This window comes from Salvia splendens, chromosome 7, assembly GCF_004379255.2.
Source record: "Salvia splendens isolate huo1 chromosome 7, SspV2, whole genome shotgun sequence".
NCBI lineage: Eukaryota > Viridiplantae > Streptophyta > Magnoliopsida > Lamiales > Lamiaceae > Salvia > Salvia splendens.
In genome coordinates this window covers 30,632,746-30,654,648 of record NC_056038.1, presented here as the reverse complement: position 1 = coordinate 30,654,648, position 21,903 = coordinate 30,632,746, and the positions used below count along the sequence as shown (strand labels likewise).

General features: G+C 37.4%; 1 protein-coding gene and 2 pseudogenes across 1 annotated transcript; 2 read left to right on the top strand and 1 right to left on the bottom strand.

The window, feature by feature from the left end:
- Positions 1-533: 533 nt before the first annotated feature.
- On the bottom strand, positions 534-1,909 carry LOC121741052 (gibberellin 2-beta-dioxygenase 8-like). The gene is made up of 3 exons (XM_042133745.1): positions 1,415-1,909; positions 1,029-1,350; positions 534-779 (listed from the first exon to the last, which is right to left on the bottom strand). Exons 1-3 carry the CDS (start codon positions 1,861-1,863, stop codon positions 534-536), a joined length of 1,017 nt encoding a protein of 338 aa, XP_041989679.1. The 5' UTR covers positions 1,864-1,909.
- Positions 1,910-10,810: 8,901 nt separating this feature from the next.
- Positions 10,811-14,745, top strand: LOC121741855 (annotated as a pseudogene).
- A 94-nt stretch (positions 14,746-14,839) lies between these two features.
- Positions 14,840-20,943, top strand: LOC121741856 (annotated as a pseudogene).
- The last annotated feature ends 960 nt before the right edge of the window (positions 20,944-21,903 follow it).

Sequence of the window (21,903 nt, the reverse complement as noted above, 5' to 3'; positions counted from 1 at the left end):
GTATGACAAAGAAAATACCTTAGCAAATAAAGAGTAATAAAGTAGGAAGATAATCAAGATACCAAGTGAGACACAGCTAGAGAGAGGGAAGGCTGCAGTCATAGCCACTCGTCTTTATCTTCGTGTGTTATGTTCACACCTCCAAATTCAAATGCTAAATCTGCCACAGTTAATCTAGCTTAGTCCTAAAAATGAATGGTCCTCAATGTTACTAGTTCCTTTTCCGAAAAAGAAAATGATGTTTTATGCCCATTGTTAGAAAGTACAGTGAGGCCACATTGGCGGTTTCGGGACCTAAATTAGGGCACAAAATGATTAATAAGGAGCAACATTAATTATATATAAGTACCTGTACTTGGTTTAAAATGGATATATCACAGTCACTACATCCAAAACGAATGGGCCTAACCCTCATTTATCTAGGTTCAACAAACCTTAAATACCCGATATTTTGTTTCATTAATCTAATTAACTATTTAATGATCAGCCGCATATATGTTTATTACTAATATATATATATACATAATCTGTAATTAATGAGTGGGTAAGAGGAACCTCGGAAGCCCTATTTTCTGGCCAACGTTCTTAACATCCAACTCGATCTGCTTCTTGTATTCTCCGAAGCTAAAACTCCGGTAAACAGCTCCTCCAACTCCGCCGCTCTCAATGACGGTCTCGGTTGGCGGACATAAGAAATAAGCCGTGGAGAACCTCTCCTTCACCGGATTCGCTACTACTACGCGATGCTCCACGCTCTTGTACAAGTTGTTGCTCCATGCCTAATCAAATTCACCAACATAGGTAAATATAACTCATATACTCTCTATATCCCCAAAAAATAGTCCAGTTATGTCATTGTTTGTCCCTTAAAATTAGTCTACCTCCAATTCAAGTATGGATCTCATTTTCCACTAACAATACTTCAATCACTTCTTCTTTTTTTTCTCTTTCTTCTACTTTACCAATTTCACATTAAAATCAATAACATTCCCAAATTCTCTTTTTTATGTATGCTTAAATAGTAGTACCTGAAACAGATCGCCGATGTTGATGATGAGGGCATCCGGATTGGGTTTGACGGCGATCCATTTTCCGTCTTTGACGAGCTGCAGCCCTCCGACGTTGTCTTGGTGTAGTACAGTGAGGAAGGAAGTGTCGGTGTGTGGCATCAAGCCCATCAAGTGACTGTGGTTTGGGCAAGGCGGGTATCTGTTCAACCGGAGGTAGCAGCTCTCCGGGAGGCACGCTTCTTGGAAAAGATCCGTCTCACGTCCCATTTCCTCCGCCAGTATCTCCGCCAACTCTTTCGCCACTTCACAAATGGCAAACACAAATTCCTCCATGCTTGACCTATATACCAAGAAAAATTAGGTTTGCCCTTATCCAATTGATCACGTTTGTTGAAAGAAAAAACCTGAGGCGGTTGGTGTTGTGGGAGCGGCGGGAGTCCAGTATATCGCTCAACTGGACATGGAAGGCCTCGGACCAGGAGAGCTGCTTAAGAGAAGTAGGCAAAGGCGCGCCCCATCGATAAGTTCCATCCGATAAGTACAGATCTTTGTAGGCTTTCTTCTCTTGGAACGGCTTTCTCATCAGCTTCACTTGCTCGCTTCTCATATTCTCCAGCACGTTGCGAGAAGCTCCGTGGTTGATGACCTGGAAGAAACCCCATTCCTGGGAAGCCCGAGCAATGAGCTTCTTGCATTCCTGTCTCTCCGCCTCTCCCAGGCCTAATTGCTGCATATCGATTAAGGGGAGCTCGCACTCCTCCACAGTCGATAAACTGTTATTTTCGGGTACGTTCTCCAGCAGATGCTTGTAGGCTATCTCGAACGGTGGATCAGCTGATTCGCTCATTCTCATATCCGCCTGAAATTCCTTGATTTAGATATTATTTGTTCCAACAGTTTAGTTAAAAGCTCGAATAATGGTTCCCCAACGCAGTGGCTGAACAAGTAGCCTTGAGAAGGCTTGTCAGGGGCTCTTGCACTAGAATTTGGCTCTCCATTTTCTAGGGCGCCAAATATATGTATATGATGAGAAACATGAAAACAACAAAAGTCAATTTTGACAACCACTTTCCATGTACTCTCACCCTTATCAACTTGCCATGGGGATTTATTTCCATCACCAACGACTTAAATATATCTATCTATAAGCTGAATAAGAAAAGTAATGATGGTCTACTGTTGGGAGGATATATTTCTGGCGTAACTACTGGAATCTACGGTCAATATGCGGACGATATTTAGAGGATAGGATGTCATTTTCATAGAGAAATATCTGAAAATTTGGTGTAATTAAGAATGAGTGACCACCTACGATCAACCAATGGGTGTAGGTGTTTCTTAATTCATTAATGCTGGAAAGTCAATTGTCCATTCATTCTTGGAAAAATTAAAAACAATACTTCCTCCGTCCCACCATATACGAGGCATTTTTTTCCATGAGATTTAAGAAACTGATGCTTAGATAGTAAGTGTGTAGAATAAAGTAAGAGAACGTTATATTTTATCAAAAAAGATTATTGCTCATTTTAGATGGAACGTCCAAACAAAATACAAGATGCGTATAGTGGGACAAAGGGAATAATAAAAAGATGACATAAGTCACCAACACAAGAATTTAACGTAAAAACCTCCAAATTTTGAAAACCCACAACCTACTACAAAAAATATCAATACAGACACAGTTCTTCAATTACACTATTACCAACCTTTAAAACTCTTCACATTTATATCAAGACTCTTCCACTAAATAACTAGAGTTAATCACAAAACTATAGAATAATGATTGGTGTAATAGTAAATTGCATAAGACACTCCTATGAGACAAACTAGTACTTTTTACTTTAACTAGAAATTAGAGTTTAAACTTATTTATTTCCTCTTTCCCATGATATAAGCTAATTCAAATGACTTTTAGCATAACCCTAATTGATATATGTCATGTCAACAGTTGATCAATCCCAAGCTCTATAGCTAATAGAGTTTCACTGCAGAGTGAAGCAAAATATCCAAGCTGCAGTTGAAGTTTCTTTGATTTGGATAATGAGAAAAGTGTAATTCCAGCATTTAATTGGGAGAAGGGACATAAAGAGAGTCGGACCCAACGGTAATAACCGGCATATATAGTACTCCCTCCGTCCCGCACTACTCGCACATTTCCTTTTGGGCACGGAGATTAAGGAATGAGTGATAGACAAAGTCAACAATTACGGCTGTAGGTATAAATTGTTACTAAAAATGGAAAGAGTGCAAATAACTTGGGACGCCCAGAAAGGAAATAAGTGCAAGTAGTGCGGGACGGAGGGAGTATCTGAATCCATGTCGGCACGGACACGGACACGTGACCATATGTAAGAAAATAGTCTTCGTCACATGCTTAAACCTCAAATCCCACGTGAGGTAATGCACCACGTCCAAAATTTCAAAGAGGTGTGTAGCACGAGACCTTCGAGGGACTTCATGTGCTTCAACTACACGTGTCAGTTGTGACCCCCTCCACCCTTTTCCATTTCAATACTTTTTCTTAATATCATCATTATATTTTACCATCTTTTTATAATGTATTCGTACCTGTCTCACTCTCACCTTGTTGGTTGATAATTGTTATTCTATTATTCATATGTTGGCCAAACTCATGACGTATCATATCTAGCTCATTCAACTTAACCTAACGTAAATTCTAGATAACATCAAAATTACATTAGAATTATTGACAGATTATCGTACTGTCACAATTGTAATACACAAGTGAAAATAACATGTGTTCACCACTAACCTATCAACTGATGAATCATTGGCTAGGTAAACTCATCCAGGTGTCAGATTCATATATATTTTGCCCTAATATTCTAAATAATGAGGGCATAAATGAAATAACGAATTCAAATTCTTTTTTCCCGTACCAACTCCTAATTTAATTATATTGGAGGAAATTATTTTTTGAAATTATGGTTGTGAGAACTCCCTACGTCTCAACTAATTGAGTCAAAACTTATAAGCACGGAGATTGAGAAATTATATTGAAAGATAAAAAAGATGAATAAAGTATGAAAGATAAAGAGAGAGTAAAGTATGTTATATATAGAATAAATTAAGTAAGAGTGATTAAATATTTTGTTTTTAAATAAAAAAAAAAAGAAACGATTGAAATTAGTTGGGAGTTGGGAGAGATAGAGTATTTCACATCGTAGGCGACATGTAGACTTTAGGCTTACACGTTCCCAATTTGAGGAGCATTATTGATTATTTCATGCCCTACCAACCCACTTCTCAATTTCAAGAAATTTCAAAATATTAGATTAAATTCGTTGACATTTTTCAAAATATTAGATCGAGGTACCCGAATTTTTTCAAATAAGATAATTTTGCATTTTTCTCTTTTTTTCTTATCATTTCCCTCACAAAATATATAAAACATTAATTATATAATTTATTAACATGAGAATCGAATGTTTTTCGCCGATCAATTGTTTAATTTATTTTTTCATGAATTATTGAATTGAGCAATCATACCTTATAGTTAAAAATAAAAAATAATAATAATTGGAAAAGATGGAGTCTCTCATGTCTTTTACTACATTTTTAATTATTTAATAAAATATTTTTCTTATTTTTTTCTCTTTTTTAATATAGTCTATATGTGTAGGTTTTTAATTATTTAATAAAATAATTTAGTCAGTTCATATATTTTATAAGAGAAATAAATCAATAATAAGAAAAAAAAAAAGCAATTGTTTTATATAGTCAAAATCGTCAAACATTATTTCGGTAGAGATAAATAGAGGAAATGTAAAATTTTATGCGCGAAGACATTCCATCGATTTCCTAATTAATTAAAGAGACAATTTCTTATTTTTTCGCCGTTATTTTTTATTTCATAAGCATCACATAACAAATAGATTTCCATTTTACAGTATTACTATATTATTACAGATAAATTTTCATTAATCAGTAATTTATAGTACGTATTTTGCTGGGGATGTATTGAAGAAATCCAATTCCCAATGATGCTTCTAGATATCTTATTGCAAATCTTCTTTTTAAAGACGAGAACTTGCAGCTCCCGTCACTCTTTAAATGAATTACAACTTCAAACTTTTAATCAAATACTCTTATTTAAAAGTTAAATTATTGCATGAATAATAGACTATCAATTTTTGAACATAAGAAATAGAAATACGCCATATCACAGATTCACAGCTAGAGAGATGAAATAAAGAAACATAATCCTGCCGTAAAATGTTTTATTTTTCGTTTTTCGAACTCATATTACCGGTTTAGAATTATTAGTGAATAGGCCAATGTCATTTCCATTATTTATTTTGGTAAATGCATATAGCCCATGTAAAGAACTAAGCAAAACCAAAGAAAAATGTAAATGGACATAACATATACTGCATATTGGAATGATCTAGAATCTCTTCTCAATCTAAACCAAAGAAAAATGTAAATGGACATAACATATACTGCATATTGGAATGATATAGAATCTCTTCTTAATCTCCATAGTACAAGGCAAATTATACTTTAACAACGTTAATCAAAACTAACTATGTTAATCAAAACTAACTCTGCAATGATTCCTTCTTCTTTAATCCACGTATCAACACGTCTCTCCATGTACAAGTGTGGTCCTCCATCTTAGCTGTCTTGCTTGGCTTGTCCTTGGCTTCAGCTCGTGGCTCTCCTTGCACAACACGTGCTTTAATCTTCTTTGTCACATTCGCATCGATGCAACGTATAGTGAGGTCCAGTGGCTTGACACCTTGGTCCACAACTTGATCAACTTGGCCATTAGGACCATGATTCGATGGCGTGATCAACACGCTTGATCGATGGCTTGATCAAGCCATCTCCTTCTTGGTTGATCAAGCCAATCTTCTTCTCATGCATCGATGACTTGATCAAGCTAATCTCCTTCTCATGCATCGATGGCTTGATCAAGATCTTACTTCTAACAACCCATAGCTCATGCTAGTACTCTCTTTGTGGCTCAAACCCTACTGTCTAATCTAGAGATGCCCACGGTTCCGGAACCGCCGGTTCCGGTTTCGGAAATTGTCGAACCGGAACTGAACCGTGAGGGTGTTTCACAGTTCCGGTTCCGGTTCCAAAACCGACGGTTACGGTTTCGGTTCGGAACCGTCGGTTTTCCGGCAATTTTTTACAGTTTTTCACGGTTCCGAACAGTCGGTTTCCAGTGGTTTTTCGTGGTTCCGGCTAGATTTCATGGTTTTCCAACGGTTTTTTCACGGTTCCGGCACGGTTTCGGTTCGTAAAATTTGGAACCGGAACCGGCCCGTGGTTCAAAATATGGCGGTTCCCGTTCAAGAAAAAAGTGCCGGTTCCGGTTCGAAACCGGAACCAGGGTTACGGTTCCGCAGTTAACCGCCGGAACCGAAAACCTTGGGCATCTCTAGTCTAATCCATGCTCATCTTTGTACTTTTTCTTTGTGGCCCAATCTCTGCTGTGTAATCAGTGGGAAGCTTCTCTTAATGTAATCCACAACATTATCTGAAATAATTGGCCCAACATGAAAAGTATCTATCCAGTACTCCCTACTTATCTTAATGGGCCAATAAAATAATTGGCACTAAGACTAGTAATAGGTACAGTTCTAAAATTTACATTCTATTTATATTTCAAGAATAGGATGCAACGTAATTGGCAACAACTATTTTTAGGATTAAGTCTCTAAATATACGAATTAAGATCAAAATCAGTTATTTTTTAGAAATTTAAATTTTTGTAGCAAACAACCACACACTACAAATCTAATCTACGGTCTTATAGTTATATGTACTTTCAATTTAATAATTAAGATATATTTTATTAGTTTCCAATTTCATAATTTTTTTAATAGAGATATATTTTAAATTAAAATATTTTATAAATTATATAGTTAAAAAATATAATTCCTCATCCATTGAGGTAGCATGCCCAAATTTCTTAGATGATACTCCCTCTGTCCCAACTAAGTTGAGACAAATCTTTTGAGCACAAAGATTAAGAAATTGTGTTGAAAAGTATGAGAGATAAATAAAGTAGGAAAGACAAAGAGAGAGTAAAGTAGATGAAGGAATAAAGTAAAAGTGATCGGATGTTATGTTTTTTGTTAAAAAAAGAAATGACTCAACTTAGTTAGGACATCCCAAAGAGCTAGAAATACGAGTATACAACTCAACTTAATTGGGACGGGGGAGCAGTATATACTTGGAGTTAGCAATGAAGTTGCATTTAGTAAATAGAAGCGCCTTGATTTTAAAAATCTTAAAATTCAGAAAATGCACTTTGAGAGGAGAAAAAATTCCCTTCTCTAGACATACAATTTGGCATAATGAGTTGGTATGTCCAATAAATAATTATTTGACAAGTGGAACTCTAAAAAAGTTATATTCCAACTATGCATAACTATACATGGAAATAATGGATGTAAATCTAAATTCAATTATTACTTTAAATTATGGAATTTTCCAAATTATTTAAACTTACGCCATATACATACTCCCACTCTAATGGGAGTAATATATTCGTATGATTATACATGCCTTTGCCATTGTTTTATTTTAAAATTTCTTAAATTTGTTTGCTGCAAAAAAATATAAGAAATTCAAGATAATTAATACAGTAATATGTTAACAAAATTTAAATTAATAGCCACACTTCATTATTTTTGTAGACTACATGTGATTTTATACACAAGCATATATATTTAATATAAATAAAAAGTTTGGCTATTAATTTAAATTTTGTTGATATATTATTAATTATATTTAGTTTCTTTAATAAATTTTTAAAATAATAAGAATTTACGAAAATTTTAAAATAATAAAATAAATTAGCTAAGACATGTATAATTATACGAATATATTACTCCCATTAGATTGGGAGTATGTATATGACGTAAGTTCAAAATAATTTGGAAAATTCCAAAATTTAAAGTAATAATTAAATTTAGATTTACATCCATTAGTTGGAATATAGTAATTTTTTTAGAGTTCCACTTCTCAAATAATTATTTGTTGGACATACCAACTCATTATGGAAATGATATGTCTAGGCTAGGTAATTTTTTCTCCTTTGAGATGGATTGTTGCACGCAATTGCCAAATTATATGAAAGCTTCATTGTAAACAAAATTGGTTGTGTTTTCACATTCTTCCCAAATTATCATATTTTGTGAAGTATTATAAGAATACTCCTTCCTCCGTCCACCAATAATTGTCCTATTTTGTCATTTTTGTCCGTCCATAAATAAATATCTCATTTTGTTTTTTTTACTATTACTATTTTTGGTAATGAACCTCACATTCCACTAATTTTTATTTCACTCACATTTTAATATAAAATTAATATATTAAAGTAAGATTTACCTTCTAGTAATATTTTTTATCCACCTTTTATTACATTTCTTAAAATCATGTCCGATGAAAATTAATACAAATGTATTGATGGATGGATGGAGTAACACGGTACAACACATGCATACATGATGCTGAAGAGAGGCCCGCAGGGGCGTAGCGCAGTTGGCTATGGAGGGGCAGATCTTACTGCAATGACCTTGATTGAACCCTCTCACTCTCACATAATGTCGGGTCGGAGTGTGGGGGCTGCCAAGGCGACGGAATCGCCTTTTTTGCTGCAATGATGCTGAAGAGAGAAGGCTTAGAGCATCTCCAGTGGGCGGATGTCCCACTCGGACATCCACTAGGATATCCCAAAAACACATCCCGCCACGTCACTAGGACATCCACTGCACAATCCGCCCTTCCCACTAGGACTTCCCACTAGGACTTCCCGCAATAAAAAAATCACAATTATATAATTACATAAAAATGGAATTATAATTTTGACACGGAATACGGGAAAGCAAAATACGGGCAAAAATACATAGTCATAAAACATAAAAAAAACATAGTTAGAAAAAAAACAAAATACATAGTCATTCAAAAAAAGAAAAATACATAGTCCAATATCCCCGACTCACTCCGCGCTGTCCTCGTCGCCCGTGCCGCCCCCGTGGCCCGTGCCGGCCCCGTCGTCCCCGCCGCTAATCTCGGCGCCATCATCTCCAATGGGTGGCATCCCCAAATCGCGCCGACATCCATCGATGACATCCTTCAACATCCTCTTGTACACCGGATCGGTCGTGCTATGCCACCTATGTATGGTCCGGACCAAGCTAGTCGTTAACTGCGCGCGGGCGAGTCGGTCGATATCTTCTGGGGGAGCAGGGGCCTCCGATTGGACCTCGAACGACCCGCTGTTGCTTCCCCTAGCCCTCCGCTGCGCAGCCTTTTGCCCAACCGGGCGACGACGGCGGCGAGAGTCTGATTGAGGTAGCGGGGACACTTCGTCGGCTTCTGGGAGCTCGTGCGAACCAGCACTGCTGCTGTATTCACCAGAAGCGTTGATCTTCGTCCGCTTCGCCCAGCCCGATTCGACTCCCCCACAAAACTTTGGGGAATCCTTCACCACGAGAAAGGCCTCCCACTGATCGAATTGTTTGAACTTCAAGGCTCTGTCGGGGTACTGAGCAAAGGCACGGTTCCGGACATCCTCCTCGGACATACCGCTGCTTGCCTGGCGGAGATTGTTTTGGTAGAGGCCCGCAAATCGACTAAGCCTAGGCCTCAACCGCTCCCACTGTTTCCGGCACTGTTCGGGAACTCGACGCTTCGCCCCAGCCGGTTTGTGTGTGTGGTAGGCTTCAGCGATGCGATACCACAGTCTGTCAATATGTTGGTTGGCACCGACATAGGGATCCTCGACTACTGAAACCCAAGCCTTCGCAAGCGCGACATTTTCCCACGGGCTCCATACCGTCCTCTTTCCCGTCTCATCCTCATCCTCCTCATCTGCCACCGTTCGCGAGGAAGAGCCCGGGGCTTTCCCCTTGCCCTTGCCACGTCCCTTCCCCCTGTCTGGAGTCTCCCTGACTGGAGATAGCCCCAACTCCTCTAAAGAGAAAGTTTCCAAGCTGGTGAACTGAGTCTCCGGAACATAAGTGAAGGGGGTATCAGTAGACAGCATATCGATAACTGGCCGATAGATATCGTCCGCTTGTGGGCCCCTGCCACCCCCTCCCCCGGCATCATCCCCGCCATCATCCCTGGCATCATCCCACCCATCCCCATCATATTTGGGGTCATGCCCCCCATCCCCATCCCCGGCCCCGGCATCATCATATTTGGGGTCATGCCCCCCATCCCCATCCCCGGCATCATCATATTTGGGGTCATGCCCCCCATCCCCGCAGCCCTGGGCATCATCCCACCCATCCCACCCATCCAATTGTACATATAAGGGGACATCATCTCAGCCATTCCACCCATCCCCGACATTGTCGGAACTGTTGTCGCATTTCCGCTAACGTTTCCCTCCAGGTCGATGGGAAACGCCGGAGTCTGCGACTCGCTCGTGGCAGGGGAGTTCCTATCGTTCTCCATTAAGTAGAAATGAAATTTGTAGTAAAAGAAGAGAGAAACTTGTTAACACAAGTGGTGCGAATGAAATGAAGTTCAACGAGCCGTATATATAGAGTTTTTTTAAAAAAAAATTAATTACCGGAAGTCCGACCCGGACGTCCGACCCACTCCACAATGGCGGACGTCCGCCCGCCCGTCGCCCGCACGTCCGAGGACACCCGACGTCCGTATCCGACCTTCGACGCTACAATGGCGGACGTCCCGGTCGCCCGTCGCGGACGTCCGATCGGACGTCCGCCATTGGAGATGCTCTTAGTTACTCCATTTACCAAGGAGGATATAATCGTACTTATTACGCTTTGTAGCGCCCCAGAGAAACAAATTCCCAGTTCTGGGCACGGATCCTTCTCCAAGTCAATACGGCGGCTAATGGAGCCATTAGCTTCTAACCGCTGGAGCCTTCTCACATTCATCTTCCTGCTCCTCCTCCTCATTCATCCTTCTCTTTCGATCTACTGCGACGAAGACGATTGCTACGATCTTTTAGGGTACGCAATTCACTTCTCTCTCCATTTTCGCTTATTTTATGGATTTAAAAATAAAATAAAATAAAATTCCCGTTTACATTGTAATTGAAGGGTCACTCAAAGCGCCAATGCCTCCGAGATCAAGAAAGCTTACTACAAGCTCTCTCTAAAACAGTAAGTTTTTTAGTGATGATTTATTTTCTGGCTTCACTCGTTAATTTGTTAATTCTTATTGCCTGCTTTATCTTTTTCTTTTTAATTGTCGTATAGTCACCCGGATAAAAATCCGGATCCCGAATCGAAGAAGTTTTTTGTGAAGATTGCAAATGCTTATGAGGTACATTCAAATTCTGAAGTCTGGATTAGATATGATTTAATCTTATACTTACTTGGCTATTTGTATGCCGTGCAAATACTTGTGTTTTGAGGCTGAGATTGTAGTATTGATTGATTAGAGGCTATTTTAACCGATCAATTTGGGAGAATAAGGTTTCTCAAGATGTAAAATTGTTGTTCCTACAATGCTTTCCTGCAGCTGTACTATTTGAGTTGATAGTAAATTAATTCGCAGTTGCACTCACTTCCATTAGTTTTCCAGATATTGAAAGATGAAGCCACGAGGGAGCAGTATGACTATGCAATTGCACATCCAGAAGAGGTTTGTATGCTGCTCTCTCATCATGCTAATCTACAGTGGTTTCATGTTCTTGTGTTGGTTGGGATGAATGCAGAAGGTTTTAGGTGATCATAGTTTACAATACCTATTGTTTTGAGTCCAAAGTGAACTCTTGTCTCATTATCAGTGCTTTGAGTTGAACATGTTACATCATTTTAGTGTAATAATCTATGAAAGGTTTGATGGTTCAATGTTATTGTTTAGTGCATGTATATAACTTTAGAAGAAGCTTCAAAATTCGTGGGTCCATTACCATACTATCTAGCGTCATATGTGTTGAATCTACTATTAGCTAAAAGAGTAAAAAATTTCACTGTATGACATGTAAATTGAGTTTTATATATCAACAGAAAATGGATTAATTACCTCAGCATGCGGGAATACAGTAGTGTATCAGTTATCCTCAATTTCTGAACTTAAACTTTTCACTTTTTCTGCGTATTTGAGTGATGTTTTTTACAATACCTGATCACACAGTCAGTGATTTGGAAATCTTGGTTTAATATGCACTTCTTTCTGCCTTGTAATTCACAATACCTTATGTGACTCACTCCCCTGCTACCCCGCATTTGGTTTTTTTCTGTCAGTAATATGCCAGATTCTATTTCATAGTCAGAGCTTTGACTTCTATGGGTGCGTTCTCTTTTATAGGAAAAGGTGAAACATATATTTTCGCCATAGTTCCACTATTTTCACATGTTCTATAGGGTGGATAATTTCCCCAACGAAAGATGGAATTAACATTCATGCCACCCCTTTTCTTTCACTTCACTAAAGTTCCTGATTATATTATCATCTGATATTGATATTTCCCCCCATTTTCCTATGTTTTCCACATTATAGAGCATGAGATTAAAGAAATGGTGACTGCTAAAATGTGATAAAATTTTCTTATCCCTCCTTTCCTTATGATAAATTTACAGCTAATGAACTAAAGAGAATGCCCCTATGTATGTCATCATGTAAAATTACCAGGGAAAAGAAATTTTGGTTGGAAGCATCAATATTTGGTATTACTGCTCTTCCCCTTGCTCTTTGATACTCCTTGAATGCTCAAAGTGCATTGATAATCAACATACTTGATGATGAAACTATTGTCATTAATGCAATCCTCTGCCAGAAACTGGCTTGTTTCTCTTCTATACATTCATAATACTGTTTTAATTTGAATTTGTATTTATAATGCTACTTTACTCCTTGTTTAGGTATTCTACAATACAGCAAGGTACTACCATGCTTACTACGGCCATAAGACAGTAAGTTACTCTTAATGAAGTATTCTATTTGTTTAGTCCCGTTGTTACAGATTGATCCTAGTATTTGAATTTTGAACTTATTTTTTTAAATTCTTCTGTCGAGCATATTGGATGTTAACTATTTCTTTTTGCTAGGATACTCGTGCTGTCCTTGTGGGTCTTCTTTTGATTCTCTCGGGATTTCAGTATCTTAACCAGTGGACAAGGTATAACCAGGTAACAGAAGTTTCTATATGTCATGCAAAACGAAATCAGTGGGATAAAGTTTACTGGAAGAAATGCTGTCACTTTGTAGTGCCTATCTTAAAGCTTAAAGCATTATCTGCTGAAATTATTGCTTCAGTCTCTCTGCTGATTAATTATTTTGTTTTAGGCCATTGACATGGTGAAGAAGACTCCAGCTTATAAAAATAAGCTAAAAGCTATGGAACTTGAACGCACTGGGGGAGTAACACACAAGAAGAAGGGTAACAAGCAGATGAACAAGTATGACTTGCCTTATATTTCTTGTGACTGTTGGTTCTTTGATAGTTGTGCTTTCAGTAGATCTCTCTGTCCTATCATCTATGATATTTCTTTCTTTGTATCATAAGTGAACGCTTATCCTATATTTCCTCTGGTGGCTATATCTATAGCCTTTGTTTCTAATAATGTGGAAAATATCTTGTCAAAACAACTTTTCCAGAATCCATCCAAGTTGAAGTGAATATATTTTCTTTGTAGGCAATTGGTGGAGGATCTGAGCAAGGAACTTGAGCTGCAGATAAAAGGAGCTGAAAAGCCTTCTCTTTGGGAGCTTCTTGCTGTTCGTGTCATTTTACTGCCTTACACTATGGGAAAGGTTATTTTTTACTGTTGCATTTCCTTATATACCTTATATTGAGAAACATTAGCTTTATTTTAATCATATTTGTCCTCTACTAGATTTGACCTACATCACAACTAGAAAAATATTACTCCTACTAATTATATATGATTCATTTTGTATACAGCTGTTGTTATGGTATGGGCATTGGTTGTGGCGGTACCAAGTGAAACAAAACCATATTCTTGGGAAGATGCCTCCTATCTTACTAGAAGATCTCTTGGGGTACCTTTTGACTCGTGGAAAGACATAGGTAATGATACTTTGTCTGCCAATAATCTTCCTCTTGCTTTATTCCCTGGCACATAGCTATGATTTTACTTATAACTACAAGCTTCACCGTCTGTCGATATTGTTTATCTGCCTATGTTGAGTTCTTTATATTGCTCCACCTTTCTGCAAATTTGATCTTGAATCTGATGTAAATTTGTGAGATATATTTGTAACCTAGACATGGTTATGGTTTCTGTTTGGCATTCTGCATACCAAACAAATATAACATATTGACTCGTATCGAGCTTTAACCAGCAATGAGTTGATGCGATTATTCTAATACTCTGCTAACTCGAGTTGGGGGTGTATCAGGTGAATCAACAAAGGACGATCTTGTCCAAAGACGTCTGTGGGTAAAAGCCAACTTGGATAGCTACCACGCTGAGATGAGGAAAGAATCAAAGCGTCGAAGATAAGAGATAACTCGGAGAATCTTAAGATACAATTGCAGCATTGGTTGCCTTGGTTCAAATCTACAGTATGTTACTTTCGAGAGAATTTTGATAGTCAATGTAGCAACAACCTTAATCACTATTATACACAACACTGGGCCCGGGCAGGATCCCCTCCAGCCCCAACAAACTAATCTATACACGAACAACATATTGCAGGAATGGATGCAATGATTATTATAGTTACTGAACTGTTGTAAAATCTACTGGAAAGCCTCTGATGGCAATAATTAGAATTTTATTCATTTGTCTTGGTAGTATGTCTGATGGCTTAATTCGCTTTTTTAATCGTGGCGTAGCTAAGTTGATCAATTTTGTGAGGAACTAACACAACCGACTTATAGAACCAAGCTGTTTTAACTACCATCATAATCCAGTCTGATAATTAGATTGCCAATCGTGTTGATAATTGATACACTTAAACTTAGTCTACTCATTAAATTATTAATAAAATGAAAACAATAAAGCCTAATTAATAAACATAATGATTTCAATATTGGTTTCTCGAATTATAGTTTTGCGTTACTGATAGTACATAAATCTCTTCCCCAATTCCACAACCTCCTTCTGCACGCTCTTGATCAATAACCTTAAGCACAGAATCAACAATGGCCGCTGCTCCACTGGTACACGATTGTGTTTAATCGATTCTCGAGCTTTATTTTGAGATTATCGGTTGATAATTTATAAGTATTTTTTTACTTTCGTTTGGCAAGGGCGGCTTCTTGGTGCCTTTAAATGGCAATTCGAAGGAAGAGAAGTGTTCAATTTCAAAAATTGTACTTTCACATGACACCACTTACATAGGCCGCGACATCAGTCCGGTTGCCGATAAGCGTCTCAGCCGGAGACATATTGCGGTTACCATCTCTGCTGATGGCTCTGCTGATATTCTCGTCGTACGTCTCTCTCTCTCTCTATTTGTAAATATATTCAAAAAAAATTGATGCCTGGTACTTGAAGCTTTAACGTTCTGCACATTCTCATTTCCCCCTTTCTTCAAGTGTTTCTTTGCTGTATTTATAGTTGGTTTATGTAGGCTCCACGCTACATGCATGATCTGTTAATTATTTTCTTCTGAATAGTATTAATTACTGAATAATGTAGGAAGGATCGAACCCGGTTGTCATACAATCCAAAGGTCAAAGAAATAAGCTTTTGACTGGAGCAAAATGGAAAATTCGAAGTGGTGATGTTATAGAGCTTATACCTGGGCATTACCTTTTTAAGTATGTAGCGGCTGATAATACTACGGAGGGAAGGAAGCCAACTACTACTAGAGAGGAAAAGGCCTTTAGGTGAAGACAGTAGTAAGGGCAAACAGGTTGCTCAAAGTAGGAAAGGGTGCACAGAGTTCCTGAGGAAGAAGCACTAGCTGAAAATTCACATGTACTGTCTTTGTTTATATTGTCTGCTTACCTACATTTGAAACAGTTATTTTCAACTATCCTGGTCTTGGTCTGCAGGATGTGCTGCAGCGTCCTAATCAAGAGCCCAACACTTTGGTTGAGGGAATTAGGAATTTTCAAATTTCTAAGAATAAGCTACCCTTAACTTTTAGGCTAATGCAAGTGCAACAATTGCCAGAATGGGCAAACACTAATGCTGTTCCATCAATGATGTTGATTCAGGTGAAGTTCGACAAGCTTTAGACCACAGTAGGCTAGATGTCTCTTGTTAGAAGCTTAGAATATGATCCTGCAATAGTTTTGTTCATTTGGTAACCATTGATCCAGGAAGCTTTGATTTATGGGACCATTCTGTTTCCTTCACATCTTAATGATACTCACATTTTTTTGAAGGGGAACGTGCTTATGGCTGTCTTGTCAAATTATATGGTTGACATTGATTGGCTACTCTCTGGTGGGTGTTTATTGAAATGACCTTGCTATCTGATTGTTGATACTTCATTTTCCCCATGCAAGTTCTACGAATGTCTCATCTCTATATTTATTTTATCTAGGTAATACCTAGTGGTAAGAGACATTCTGCAACAAGTAAAAGAAAATCCATATGTAGTTTATGAGCTTAATAATAGTATCTTGAGATTGTAGGTTTTATTGCTCTGTCTGTTAGTTTATCCTGCATTCCTTGATTCCTTTATACATGACTTTGACTGAAGTGAATACAGTTCATGATTGGTGGATTTAATGCCATTTATCATGTTCATCGACTTCAGTTGTAGATTATTCTAGCAAAATGATGTGGATACAACCCACTAGGTTTGATCATGGGATAGTTGTCGCATTTTATTTAAGGATTTTTGCCAATGCCCTTTTTCATTATTGAGATTGTGTTATAGCTTTCGGTTATTGTGTGCTGATTAGCTCATTTACATTTATGAAGAATGTCCGATGCTTAAAAAAGTTAACCATGTACTTGTCATCCATGGGGAAGGTGATGGCACGCTTGCACATATGAAGGTTGACTTATCTATTTTATTAACTTTTGATGGAGTTGTGTTATTGTATTTGATTCAACTTCTTTTTTCATTCTTCTTAGAGAAAGAAGCTTCCTAACTGGATTCTCCACAAGCCTCCTTTGCCCATTTCATATGGAACACACCATTCAAAAGCAATGCTTCTTGTCTATCCTCGGGGAGTACGCGTTATTGTGCATACTGCAAACTTGATATATGTTGACTGGAACAACAAAACTCAGGGATTATGGATGCAAGATTTTCCATGGAAAGATCAAAACAGTACTAGTAAGGGATGTGGATTTGAAAATGACCTAGTTGAATATCTGAGTGCATTAAAGGTATTGCTATCTGTATTTGGTGTTCAGTGCTCCTGCTATGGAATAAGTATTGGATAATGATTGTGCAAAATTTGATTCTGAATCTCTGATCTTCCACCTATTCCCAAGATGATAGTAATGCTTCAAAAACCTTCAGAATTTCCATTTTGAGCTGTTCATTGAGCATTCATCTCAAATTACTACTTTGTGTGATGGAAAGTGGAAACTAATTTTGTAATCTATGTTCCTGTACAAGCTGTACTATAAAGAATTATACTATTGTATATTTTATTGCTTGCCATGTTCTAAGCCCCTAGCTTAAGCCTCCCATGATTAAGGTATTTTTCAAGTTTTAAATGTTGCTGCTGTTGTTAGGTTGGTGTTGCTTTTCAAAATATATTCAACAATAATTAACCAACAGTTGTGGATTATGTTGGTTGAGGGATTGGATAAAATAATTATGTGGGACAAGAATCTGTGTGCTTAAGATAACACAAAGCCATCTCTTTATTTACTTGTAAAGCCAATTTGGAAGTGATACAGTACTGCCTTTTCTTTTATCATATGAATCCATCCTATGATGGAGAAATAAATCATCTTTAACTGCCTTTGACCAAGTTCAAATATTCGGACCGACATGCTATTCTAGTTTTGGATTCTGTGGACATGCCTAATTTTGTTTTCGATAACTTGTACCCTATTAACTATGCGAATTCAGTTTTATTGTTTGTGTTTCTGCAGTGGCCCGAATTCAATGCTAATTTACCGACTGCCGGCAACTTCAGTATAAACCCCTCTTTCTTCAGAAAATTTGATTATAGCTCCGCTGCGGTAATTGTACTTTACAATAATTTCAGGTTACAACAGTGTCTGAGGATTGTTGTGAGGATTGTGTATTGGGTCTTTTGAAGATTATCTTATTTGATTGATGATATAATCTATTTGACAACTTTTTGATAGCCTCGTGCTTAGATCTCTTTTATTTCCTTTTGCAGTCATGATGCTCAGTATTTGCATTCTTGTATGCATATGATACGTTTGAGTGAAAGTATATAAGAAGGAATGCCACACTATGCTTTTGCTTTGATGTATTGATGCTCTTGGTTGCATATCTATTATCTCTAGACTCTAGAGTGATGCATGTGTTTGTTTTAGGTGACTGCTCACTTTTTTCTAGTATATTTCAGAGTGCTTCATATTCTTTGATAATGACTTATTGAAATCATTATGTTTTTGTTTTGGGCCACAATTTCTGAGATTAATTTTCAGTCTATACTAAATGAACAGACAAGATGAACACAAATCACCCAAAGTTCATCATTAATACCTGATAGTCGTTCGAGTATTATTATTATTATTACTATTTTCTTTATAAGAAACTCGTGTACTATTATTCCTTTAAGCATGATTATAGATATCTTCCGGACTGTCCAGACTGTAGCTCTATTATGCAAACATTGACGTTTTTCATTTTGAAGCTGTACAGCAAGACAATGAGATTCTAATAGCAATTTTATCTGCCAGGTTAGACTCATTGCATCTGTCCCCGGGTATCACTCTGGCCCCCATTTAAGTAAATGGGGACATATGAAACTAAGAACTGTTCTCCAGGAGTGTACATTTGAGAATCAGTTTGAGAAATCTAATCTTATCTACCAGGTAACAATTATCATCTTCCATCTCATCGCCAACACTTCTAATACATTTGACTTGTACGTTATTATTCAATAATGGAGAAAGTGTGCATGCATCTGCTCCACTTCTAACATTTTATGCTGTTATGTTATTGCCTGCTTGTTGTAGTTTTCTTCACTAGGTTCGTTGGATGAGAAATGGATGACAGAGCTAGCATTTTCAATGTCGGCAGGAATGAAAGAAGACAAAAAACCATTGGGTCTGGGGAAACCCTTAATAATATGGCCATCCGTTGAAGATGTCAGATGTTCGTTGGAGGTAATGTGAGCAATGCAATACACTTTCCAGGTTTAGAAGTTTTGAAGAATGAACTGAGTAAAACCTTTATGCAATGCAATTTCAAAATGATGGTTAATTATAGGGAGTTCCTGAATGCAACTAAGTTCCTTGTAAAGGTAATGAAGATACAGGATAAAATCAAACAAAATGAGTCTTCCTTCCGTACTCTATCTCAAGATCAATCTGAGATAGTGTAATAATTTTTGGTATTGCATAATATATCAGTGAGTTGTGACGTTCTTCAATTCTTTTACCTAATGTTCAGGTCTGCTATTTTTGAATTTCTAGGAATCTAGGATCCTTGGCATGTAACTGGTAGAAATTACAGCACTACCACCCATTCTCTTAGATCTAGTTGATAAACGATTTTTCTTGTAGTGTAACTTATCCCTGGTGTAAATAAGATTCATAGTTCATTTGGTAGTAAAACTTCATTGCTTTTTCACTTATGTTACTAGTGACAGTGTCTATGTATTTCATGATTCTCAAGGGTTATGCAGCTGGAAATGCCATTCCAAGCCCTTTAAAGAACGTAGAAAAACAGTTCCTGCAGAAGTATTGGGCAAGGTGGAAGTCAAGCCACGCAGGTCGCTGGTATGAATCAATATGTAACTGTATATCAGTATCCCTGTGCAAAGCTAGTCGATGGATGTTGTTATTCAATTTCTGTTTGTGCATCGTATTGGTACAAATACTCACATTCTGAACTGTTCCAGTCGGGCTATGCCTCATATAAAGACATTCATGCGTTATAGTGGGCAAAACATTGCGTAAGAGTCCACACCAGACTCTGTTCTACTTAGTGCATGCTTTTTCTCTATCCTTGCATAACTGGCTTTTGGCTATTGAAGATGTAATTCTGTTTTCTGGAACAGATGGCTACTGCTTACTTCATCAAACCTCAGCAAAGCTGCTTGGGGCGCTCTTCAAAAAAACAATTCTCAACTGATGATCCGTTCATATGAGGTAATCAAATTATCTTATGGATGACTACAATTTTTGAAGTTATTTAAAATGGTAAAAATATGAGGTTCCCAAATATTCTGACTCTTACTTAAAGCTGCTAATTGTATTTGTAGTCTGCATCTGTCAGTTTTGAACAATTACTATCTGTTTCACTTGCTCGAAATTACCCTTGATATTCTGTTTGCCATCGTAGCTAGGAGTGCTGTTTTTACCTTTCGCCAGGAAATATGAATACAGCTTTTCTTGTACAGATGATGGACGTCTTCCAAAGGTATAATTTATTAAGGTTATTATTATTATATTGTAACATGCTCTGCTAAAACTAGGTAGCTGAAGAAGCTCCATTTTCGGCTTTCAGGATGAATTGGCATCTTCACTAAGTTTGGAAATGAAGCCAACAAAACTAGTCTCCTTAGTTTGGAAAGGAGAGGAGAATGAAGAATGTGGTGAAGTCATTCGATTGCCTGTTCCTTACGAACTTCCTCCAAGGCCATACTCATCTGGAGGTTAGTACAGCCAGTCAGAGCTATTTCATTTCGACTGAGAGAGCGATATCTAAACCGCCTTTCTATTGCAGATACACCATGGTCCTGGGACCGCCGGTATACTGATAAGGATGTGTATGGTCAAGTTTGGCCCAGACAGGTAGAGCTGTATACCTCTCAAGCTCTCTGATATGCTCTTCTTTGTTGGCTAGAACAGTCTGTCGACGTTGTTAGGCTCTGGTTAGTGTATAATGTTCAAATTCTTTAATCAATTTTCACCATCTTCTTTGCGTCTGTTGTCGACTGTAGTCTCAGTTATTGAAATCAACAGAAAAGAGTAGCTCAGAGGTTATCACTATATTAGTATAATTTGGTGGGGGGAGGACTTGAAGTCATGACCTCCACTCCAATTAACAAGAGCTTAACCACTCCACCACAAGCCCCACATCGTATAATTTGGATTGGTGGGGGAAGAGGGATCATCTGATGTCAATTGTTTTCTTAGAGCCCATTTATACTAAATCCAAATCCATTTTAGTATAGATGACATGTTAAACAATAATTTTACTCCAACTATTTAAACTAAACTCAAATTTAATAGAATACTAGTATTACACCCGTGCTATGCACGGCCTATTTTATTTTCTTCACACTCTATTAAACCCAGAGATATTATTTTAAAATGATAAACAATATTAACACACATAATCTAAATTTATAGATATGTATAATAAAAATATATTACAAAAAATATAAAATCAAATAACTTAGAGAAAGCAAAAAATGCACACAAATATACTGATTAATGAATTTGTAAAAAAAATATATACATGTTTTTGTTAATATTATAATAATTTAAATTAAAAATTATATATTTGTTTTAAGAATATTCATCACTAACAATATTAATAACTAATAAAATTTACGTTTCAATGAAAAAAGAGTATTGGTAAGTATGTATGTTAGAGTATGTTTGAGGTGTGATAATGCAACAAATAATTTAAATTCATTTAGGTTAAAAAATCTATCTGCATCTTTTCTTATGTATTGTTGCCGGCGTGCTGTCGGCGTCGGTCCTCACTCTCGGATCTCACAACACTGTCCTTTCCCTCGTAAGCTCTCATGCCGCTGTTGAAGAACTTGTCCACGGAGAGAGACGCCCGTTTTCGACGACGTCAACCCCAAAATCGAGATCATCATCTTCAACATTCACCACTAATTTTGGTGTACCTTGCATCACCTTCAACTTTCACC

Excerpts from the sequence above, each read along its gene's own strand:
- LOC121741052 (XM_042133745.1), bottom strand. The coding sequence starts at position 1,863 with ATGAGAATGAGCGAATCAGCTGATCCACCGTTCGAGATAGCCTACAAG. Across the intron at positions 1,351-1,414 it reads CACAACACCAACCGCCTCAG|GTCAAGCATGGAGGAATTTG; the intron begins GTTTTTTCTTTC and ends CTTGGTATATAG. Across the intron at positions 780-1,028 it reads ACATCGGCGATCTGTTTCAG|GCATGGAGCAACAACTTGTA; the intron begins GTACTACTATTT and ends GAATTTGATTAG.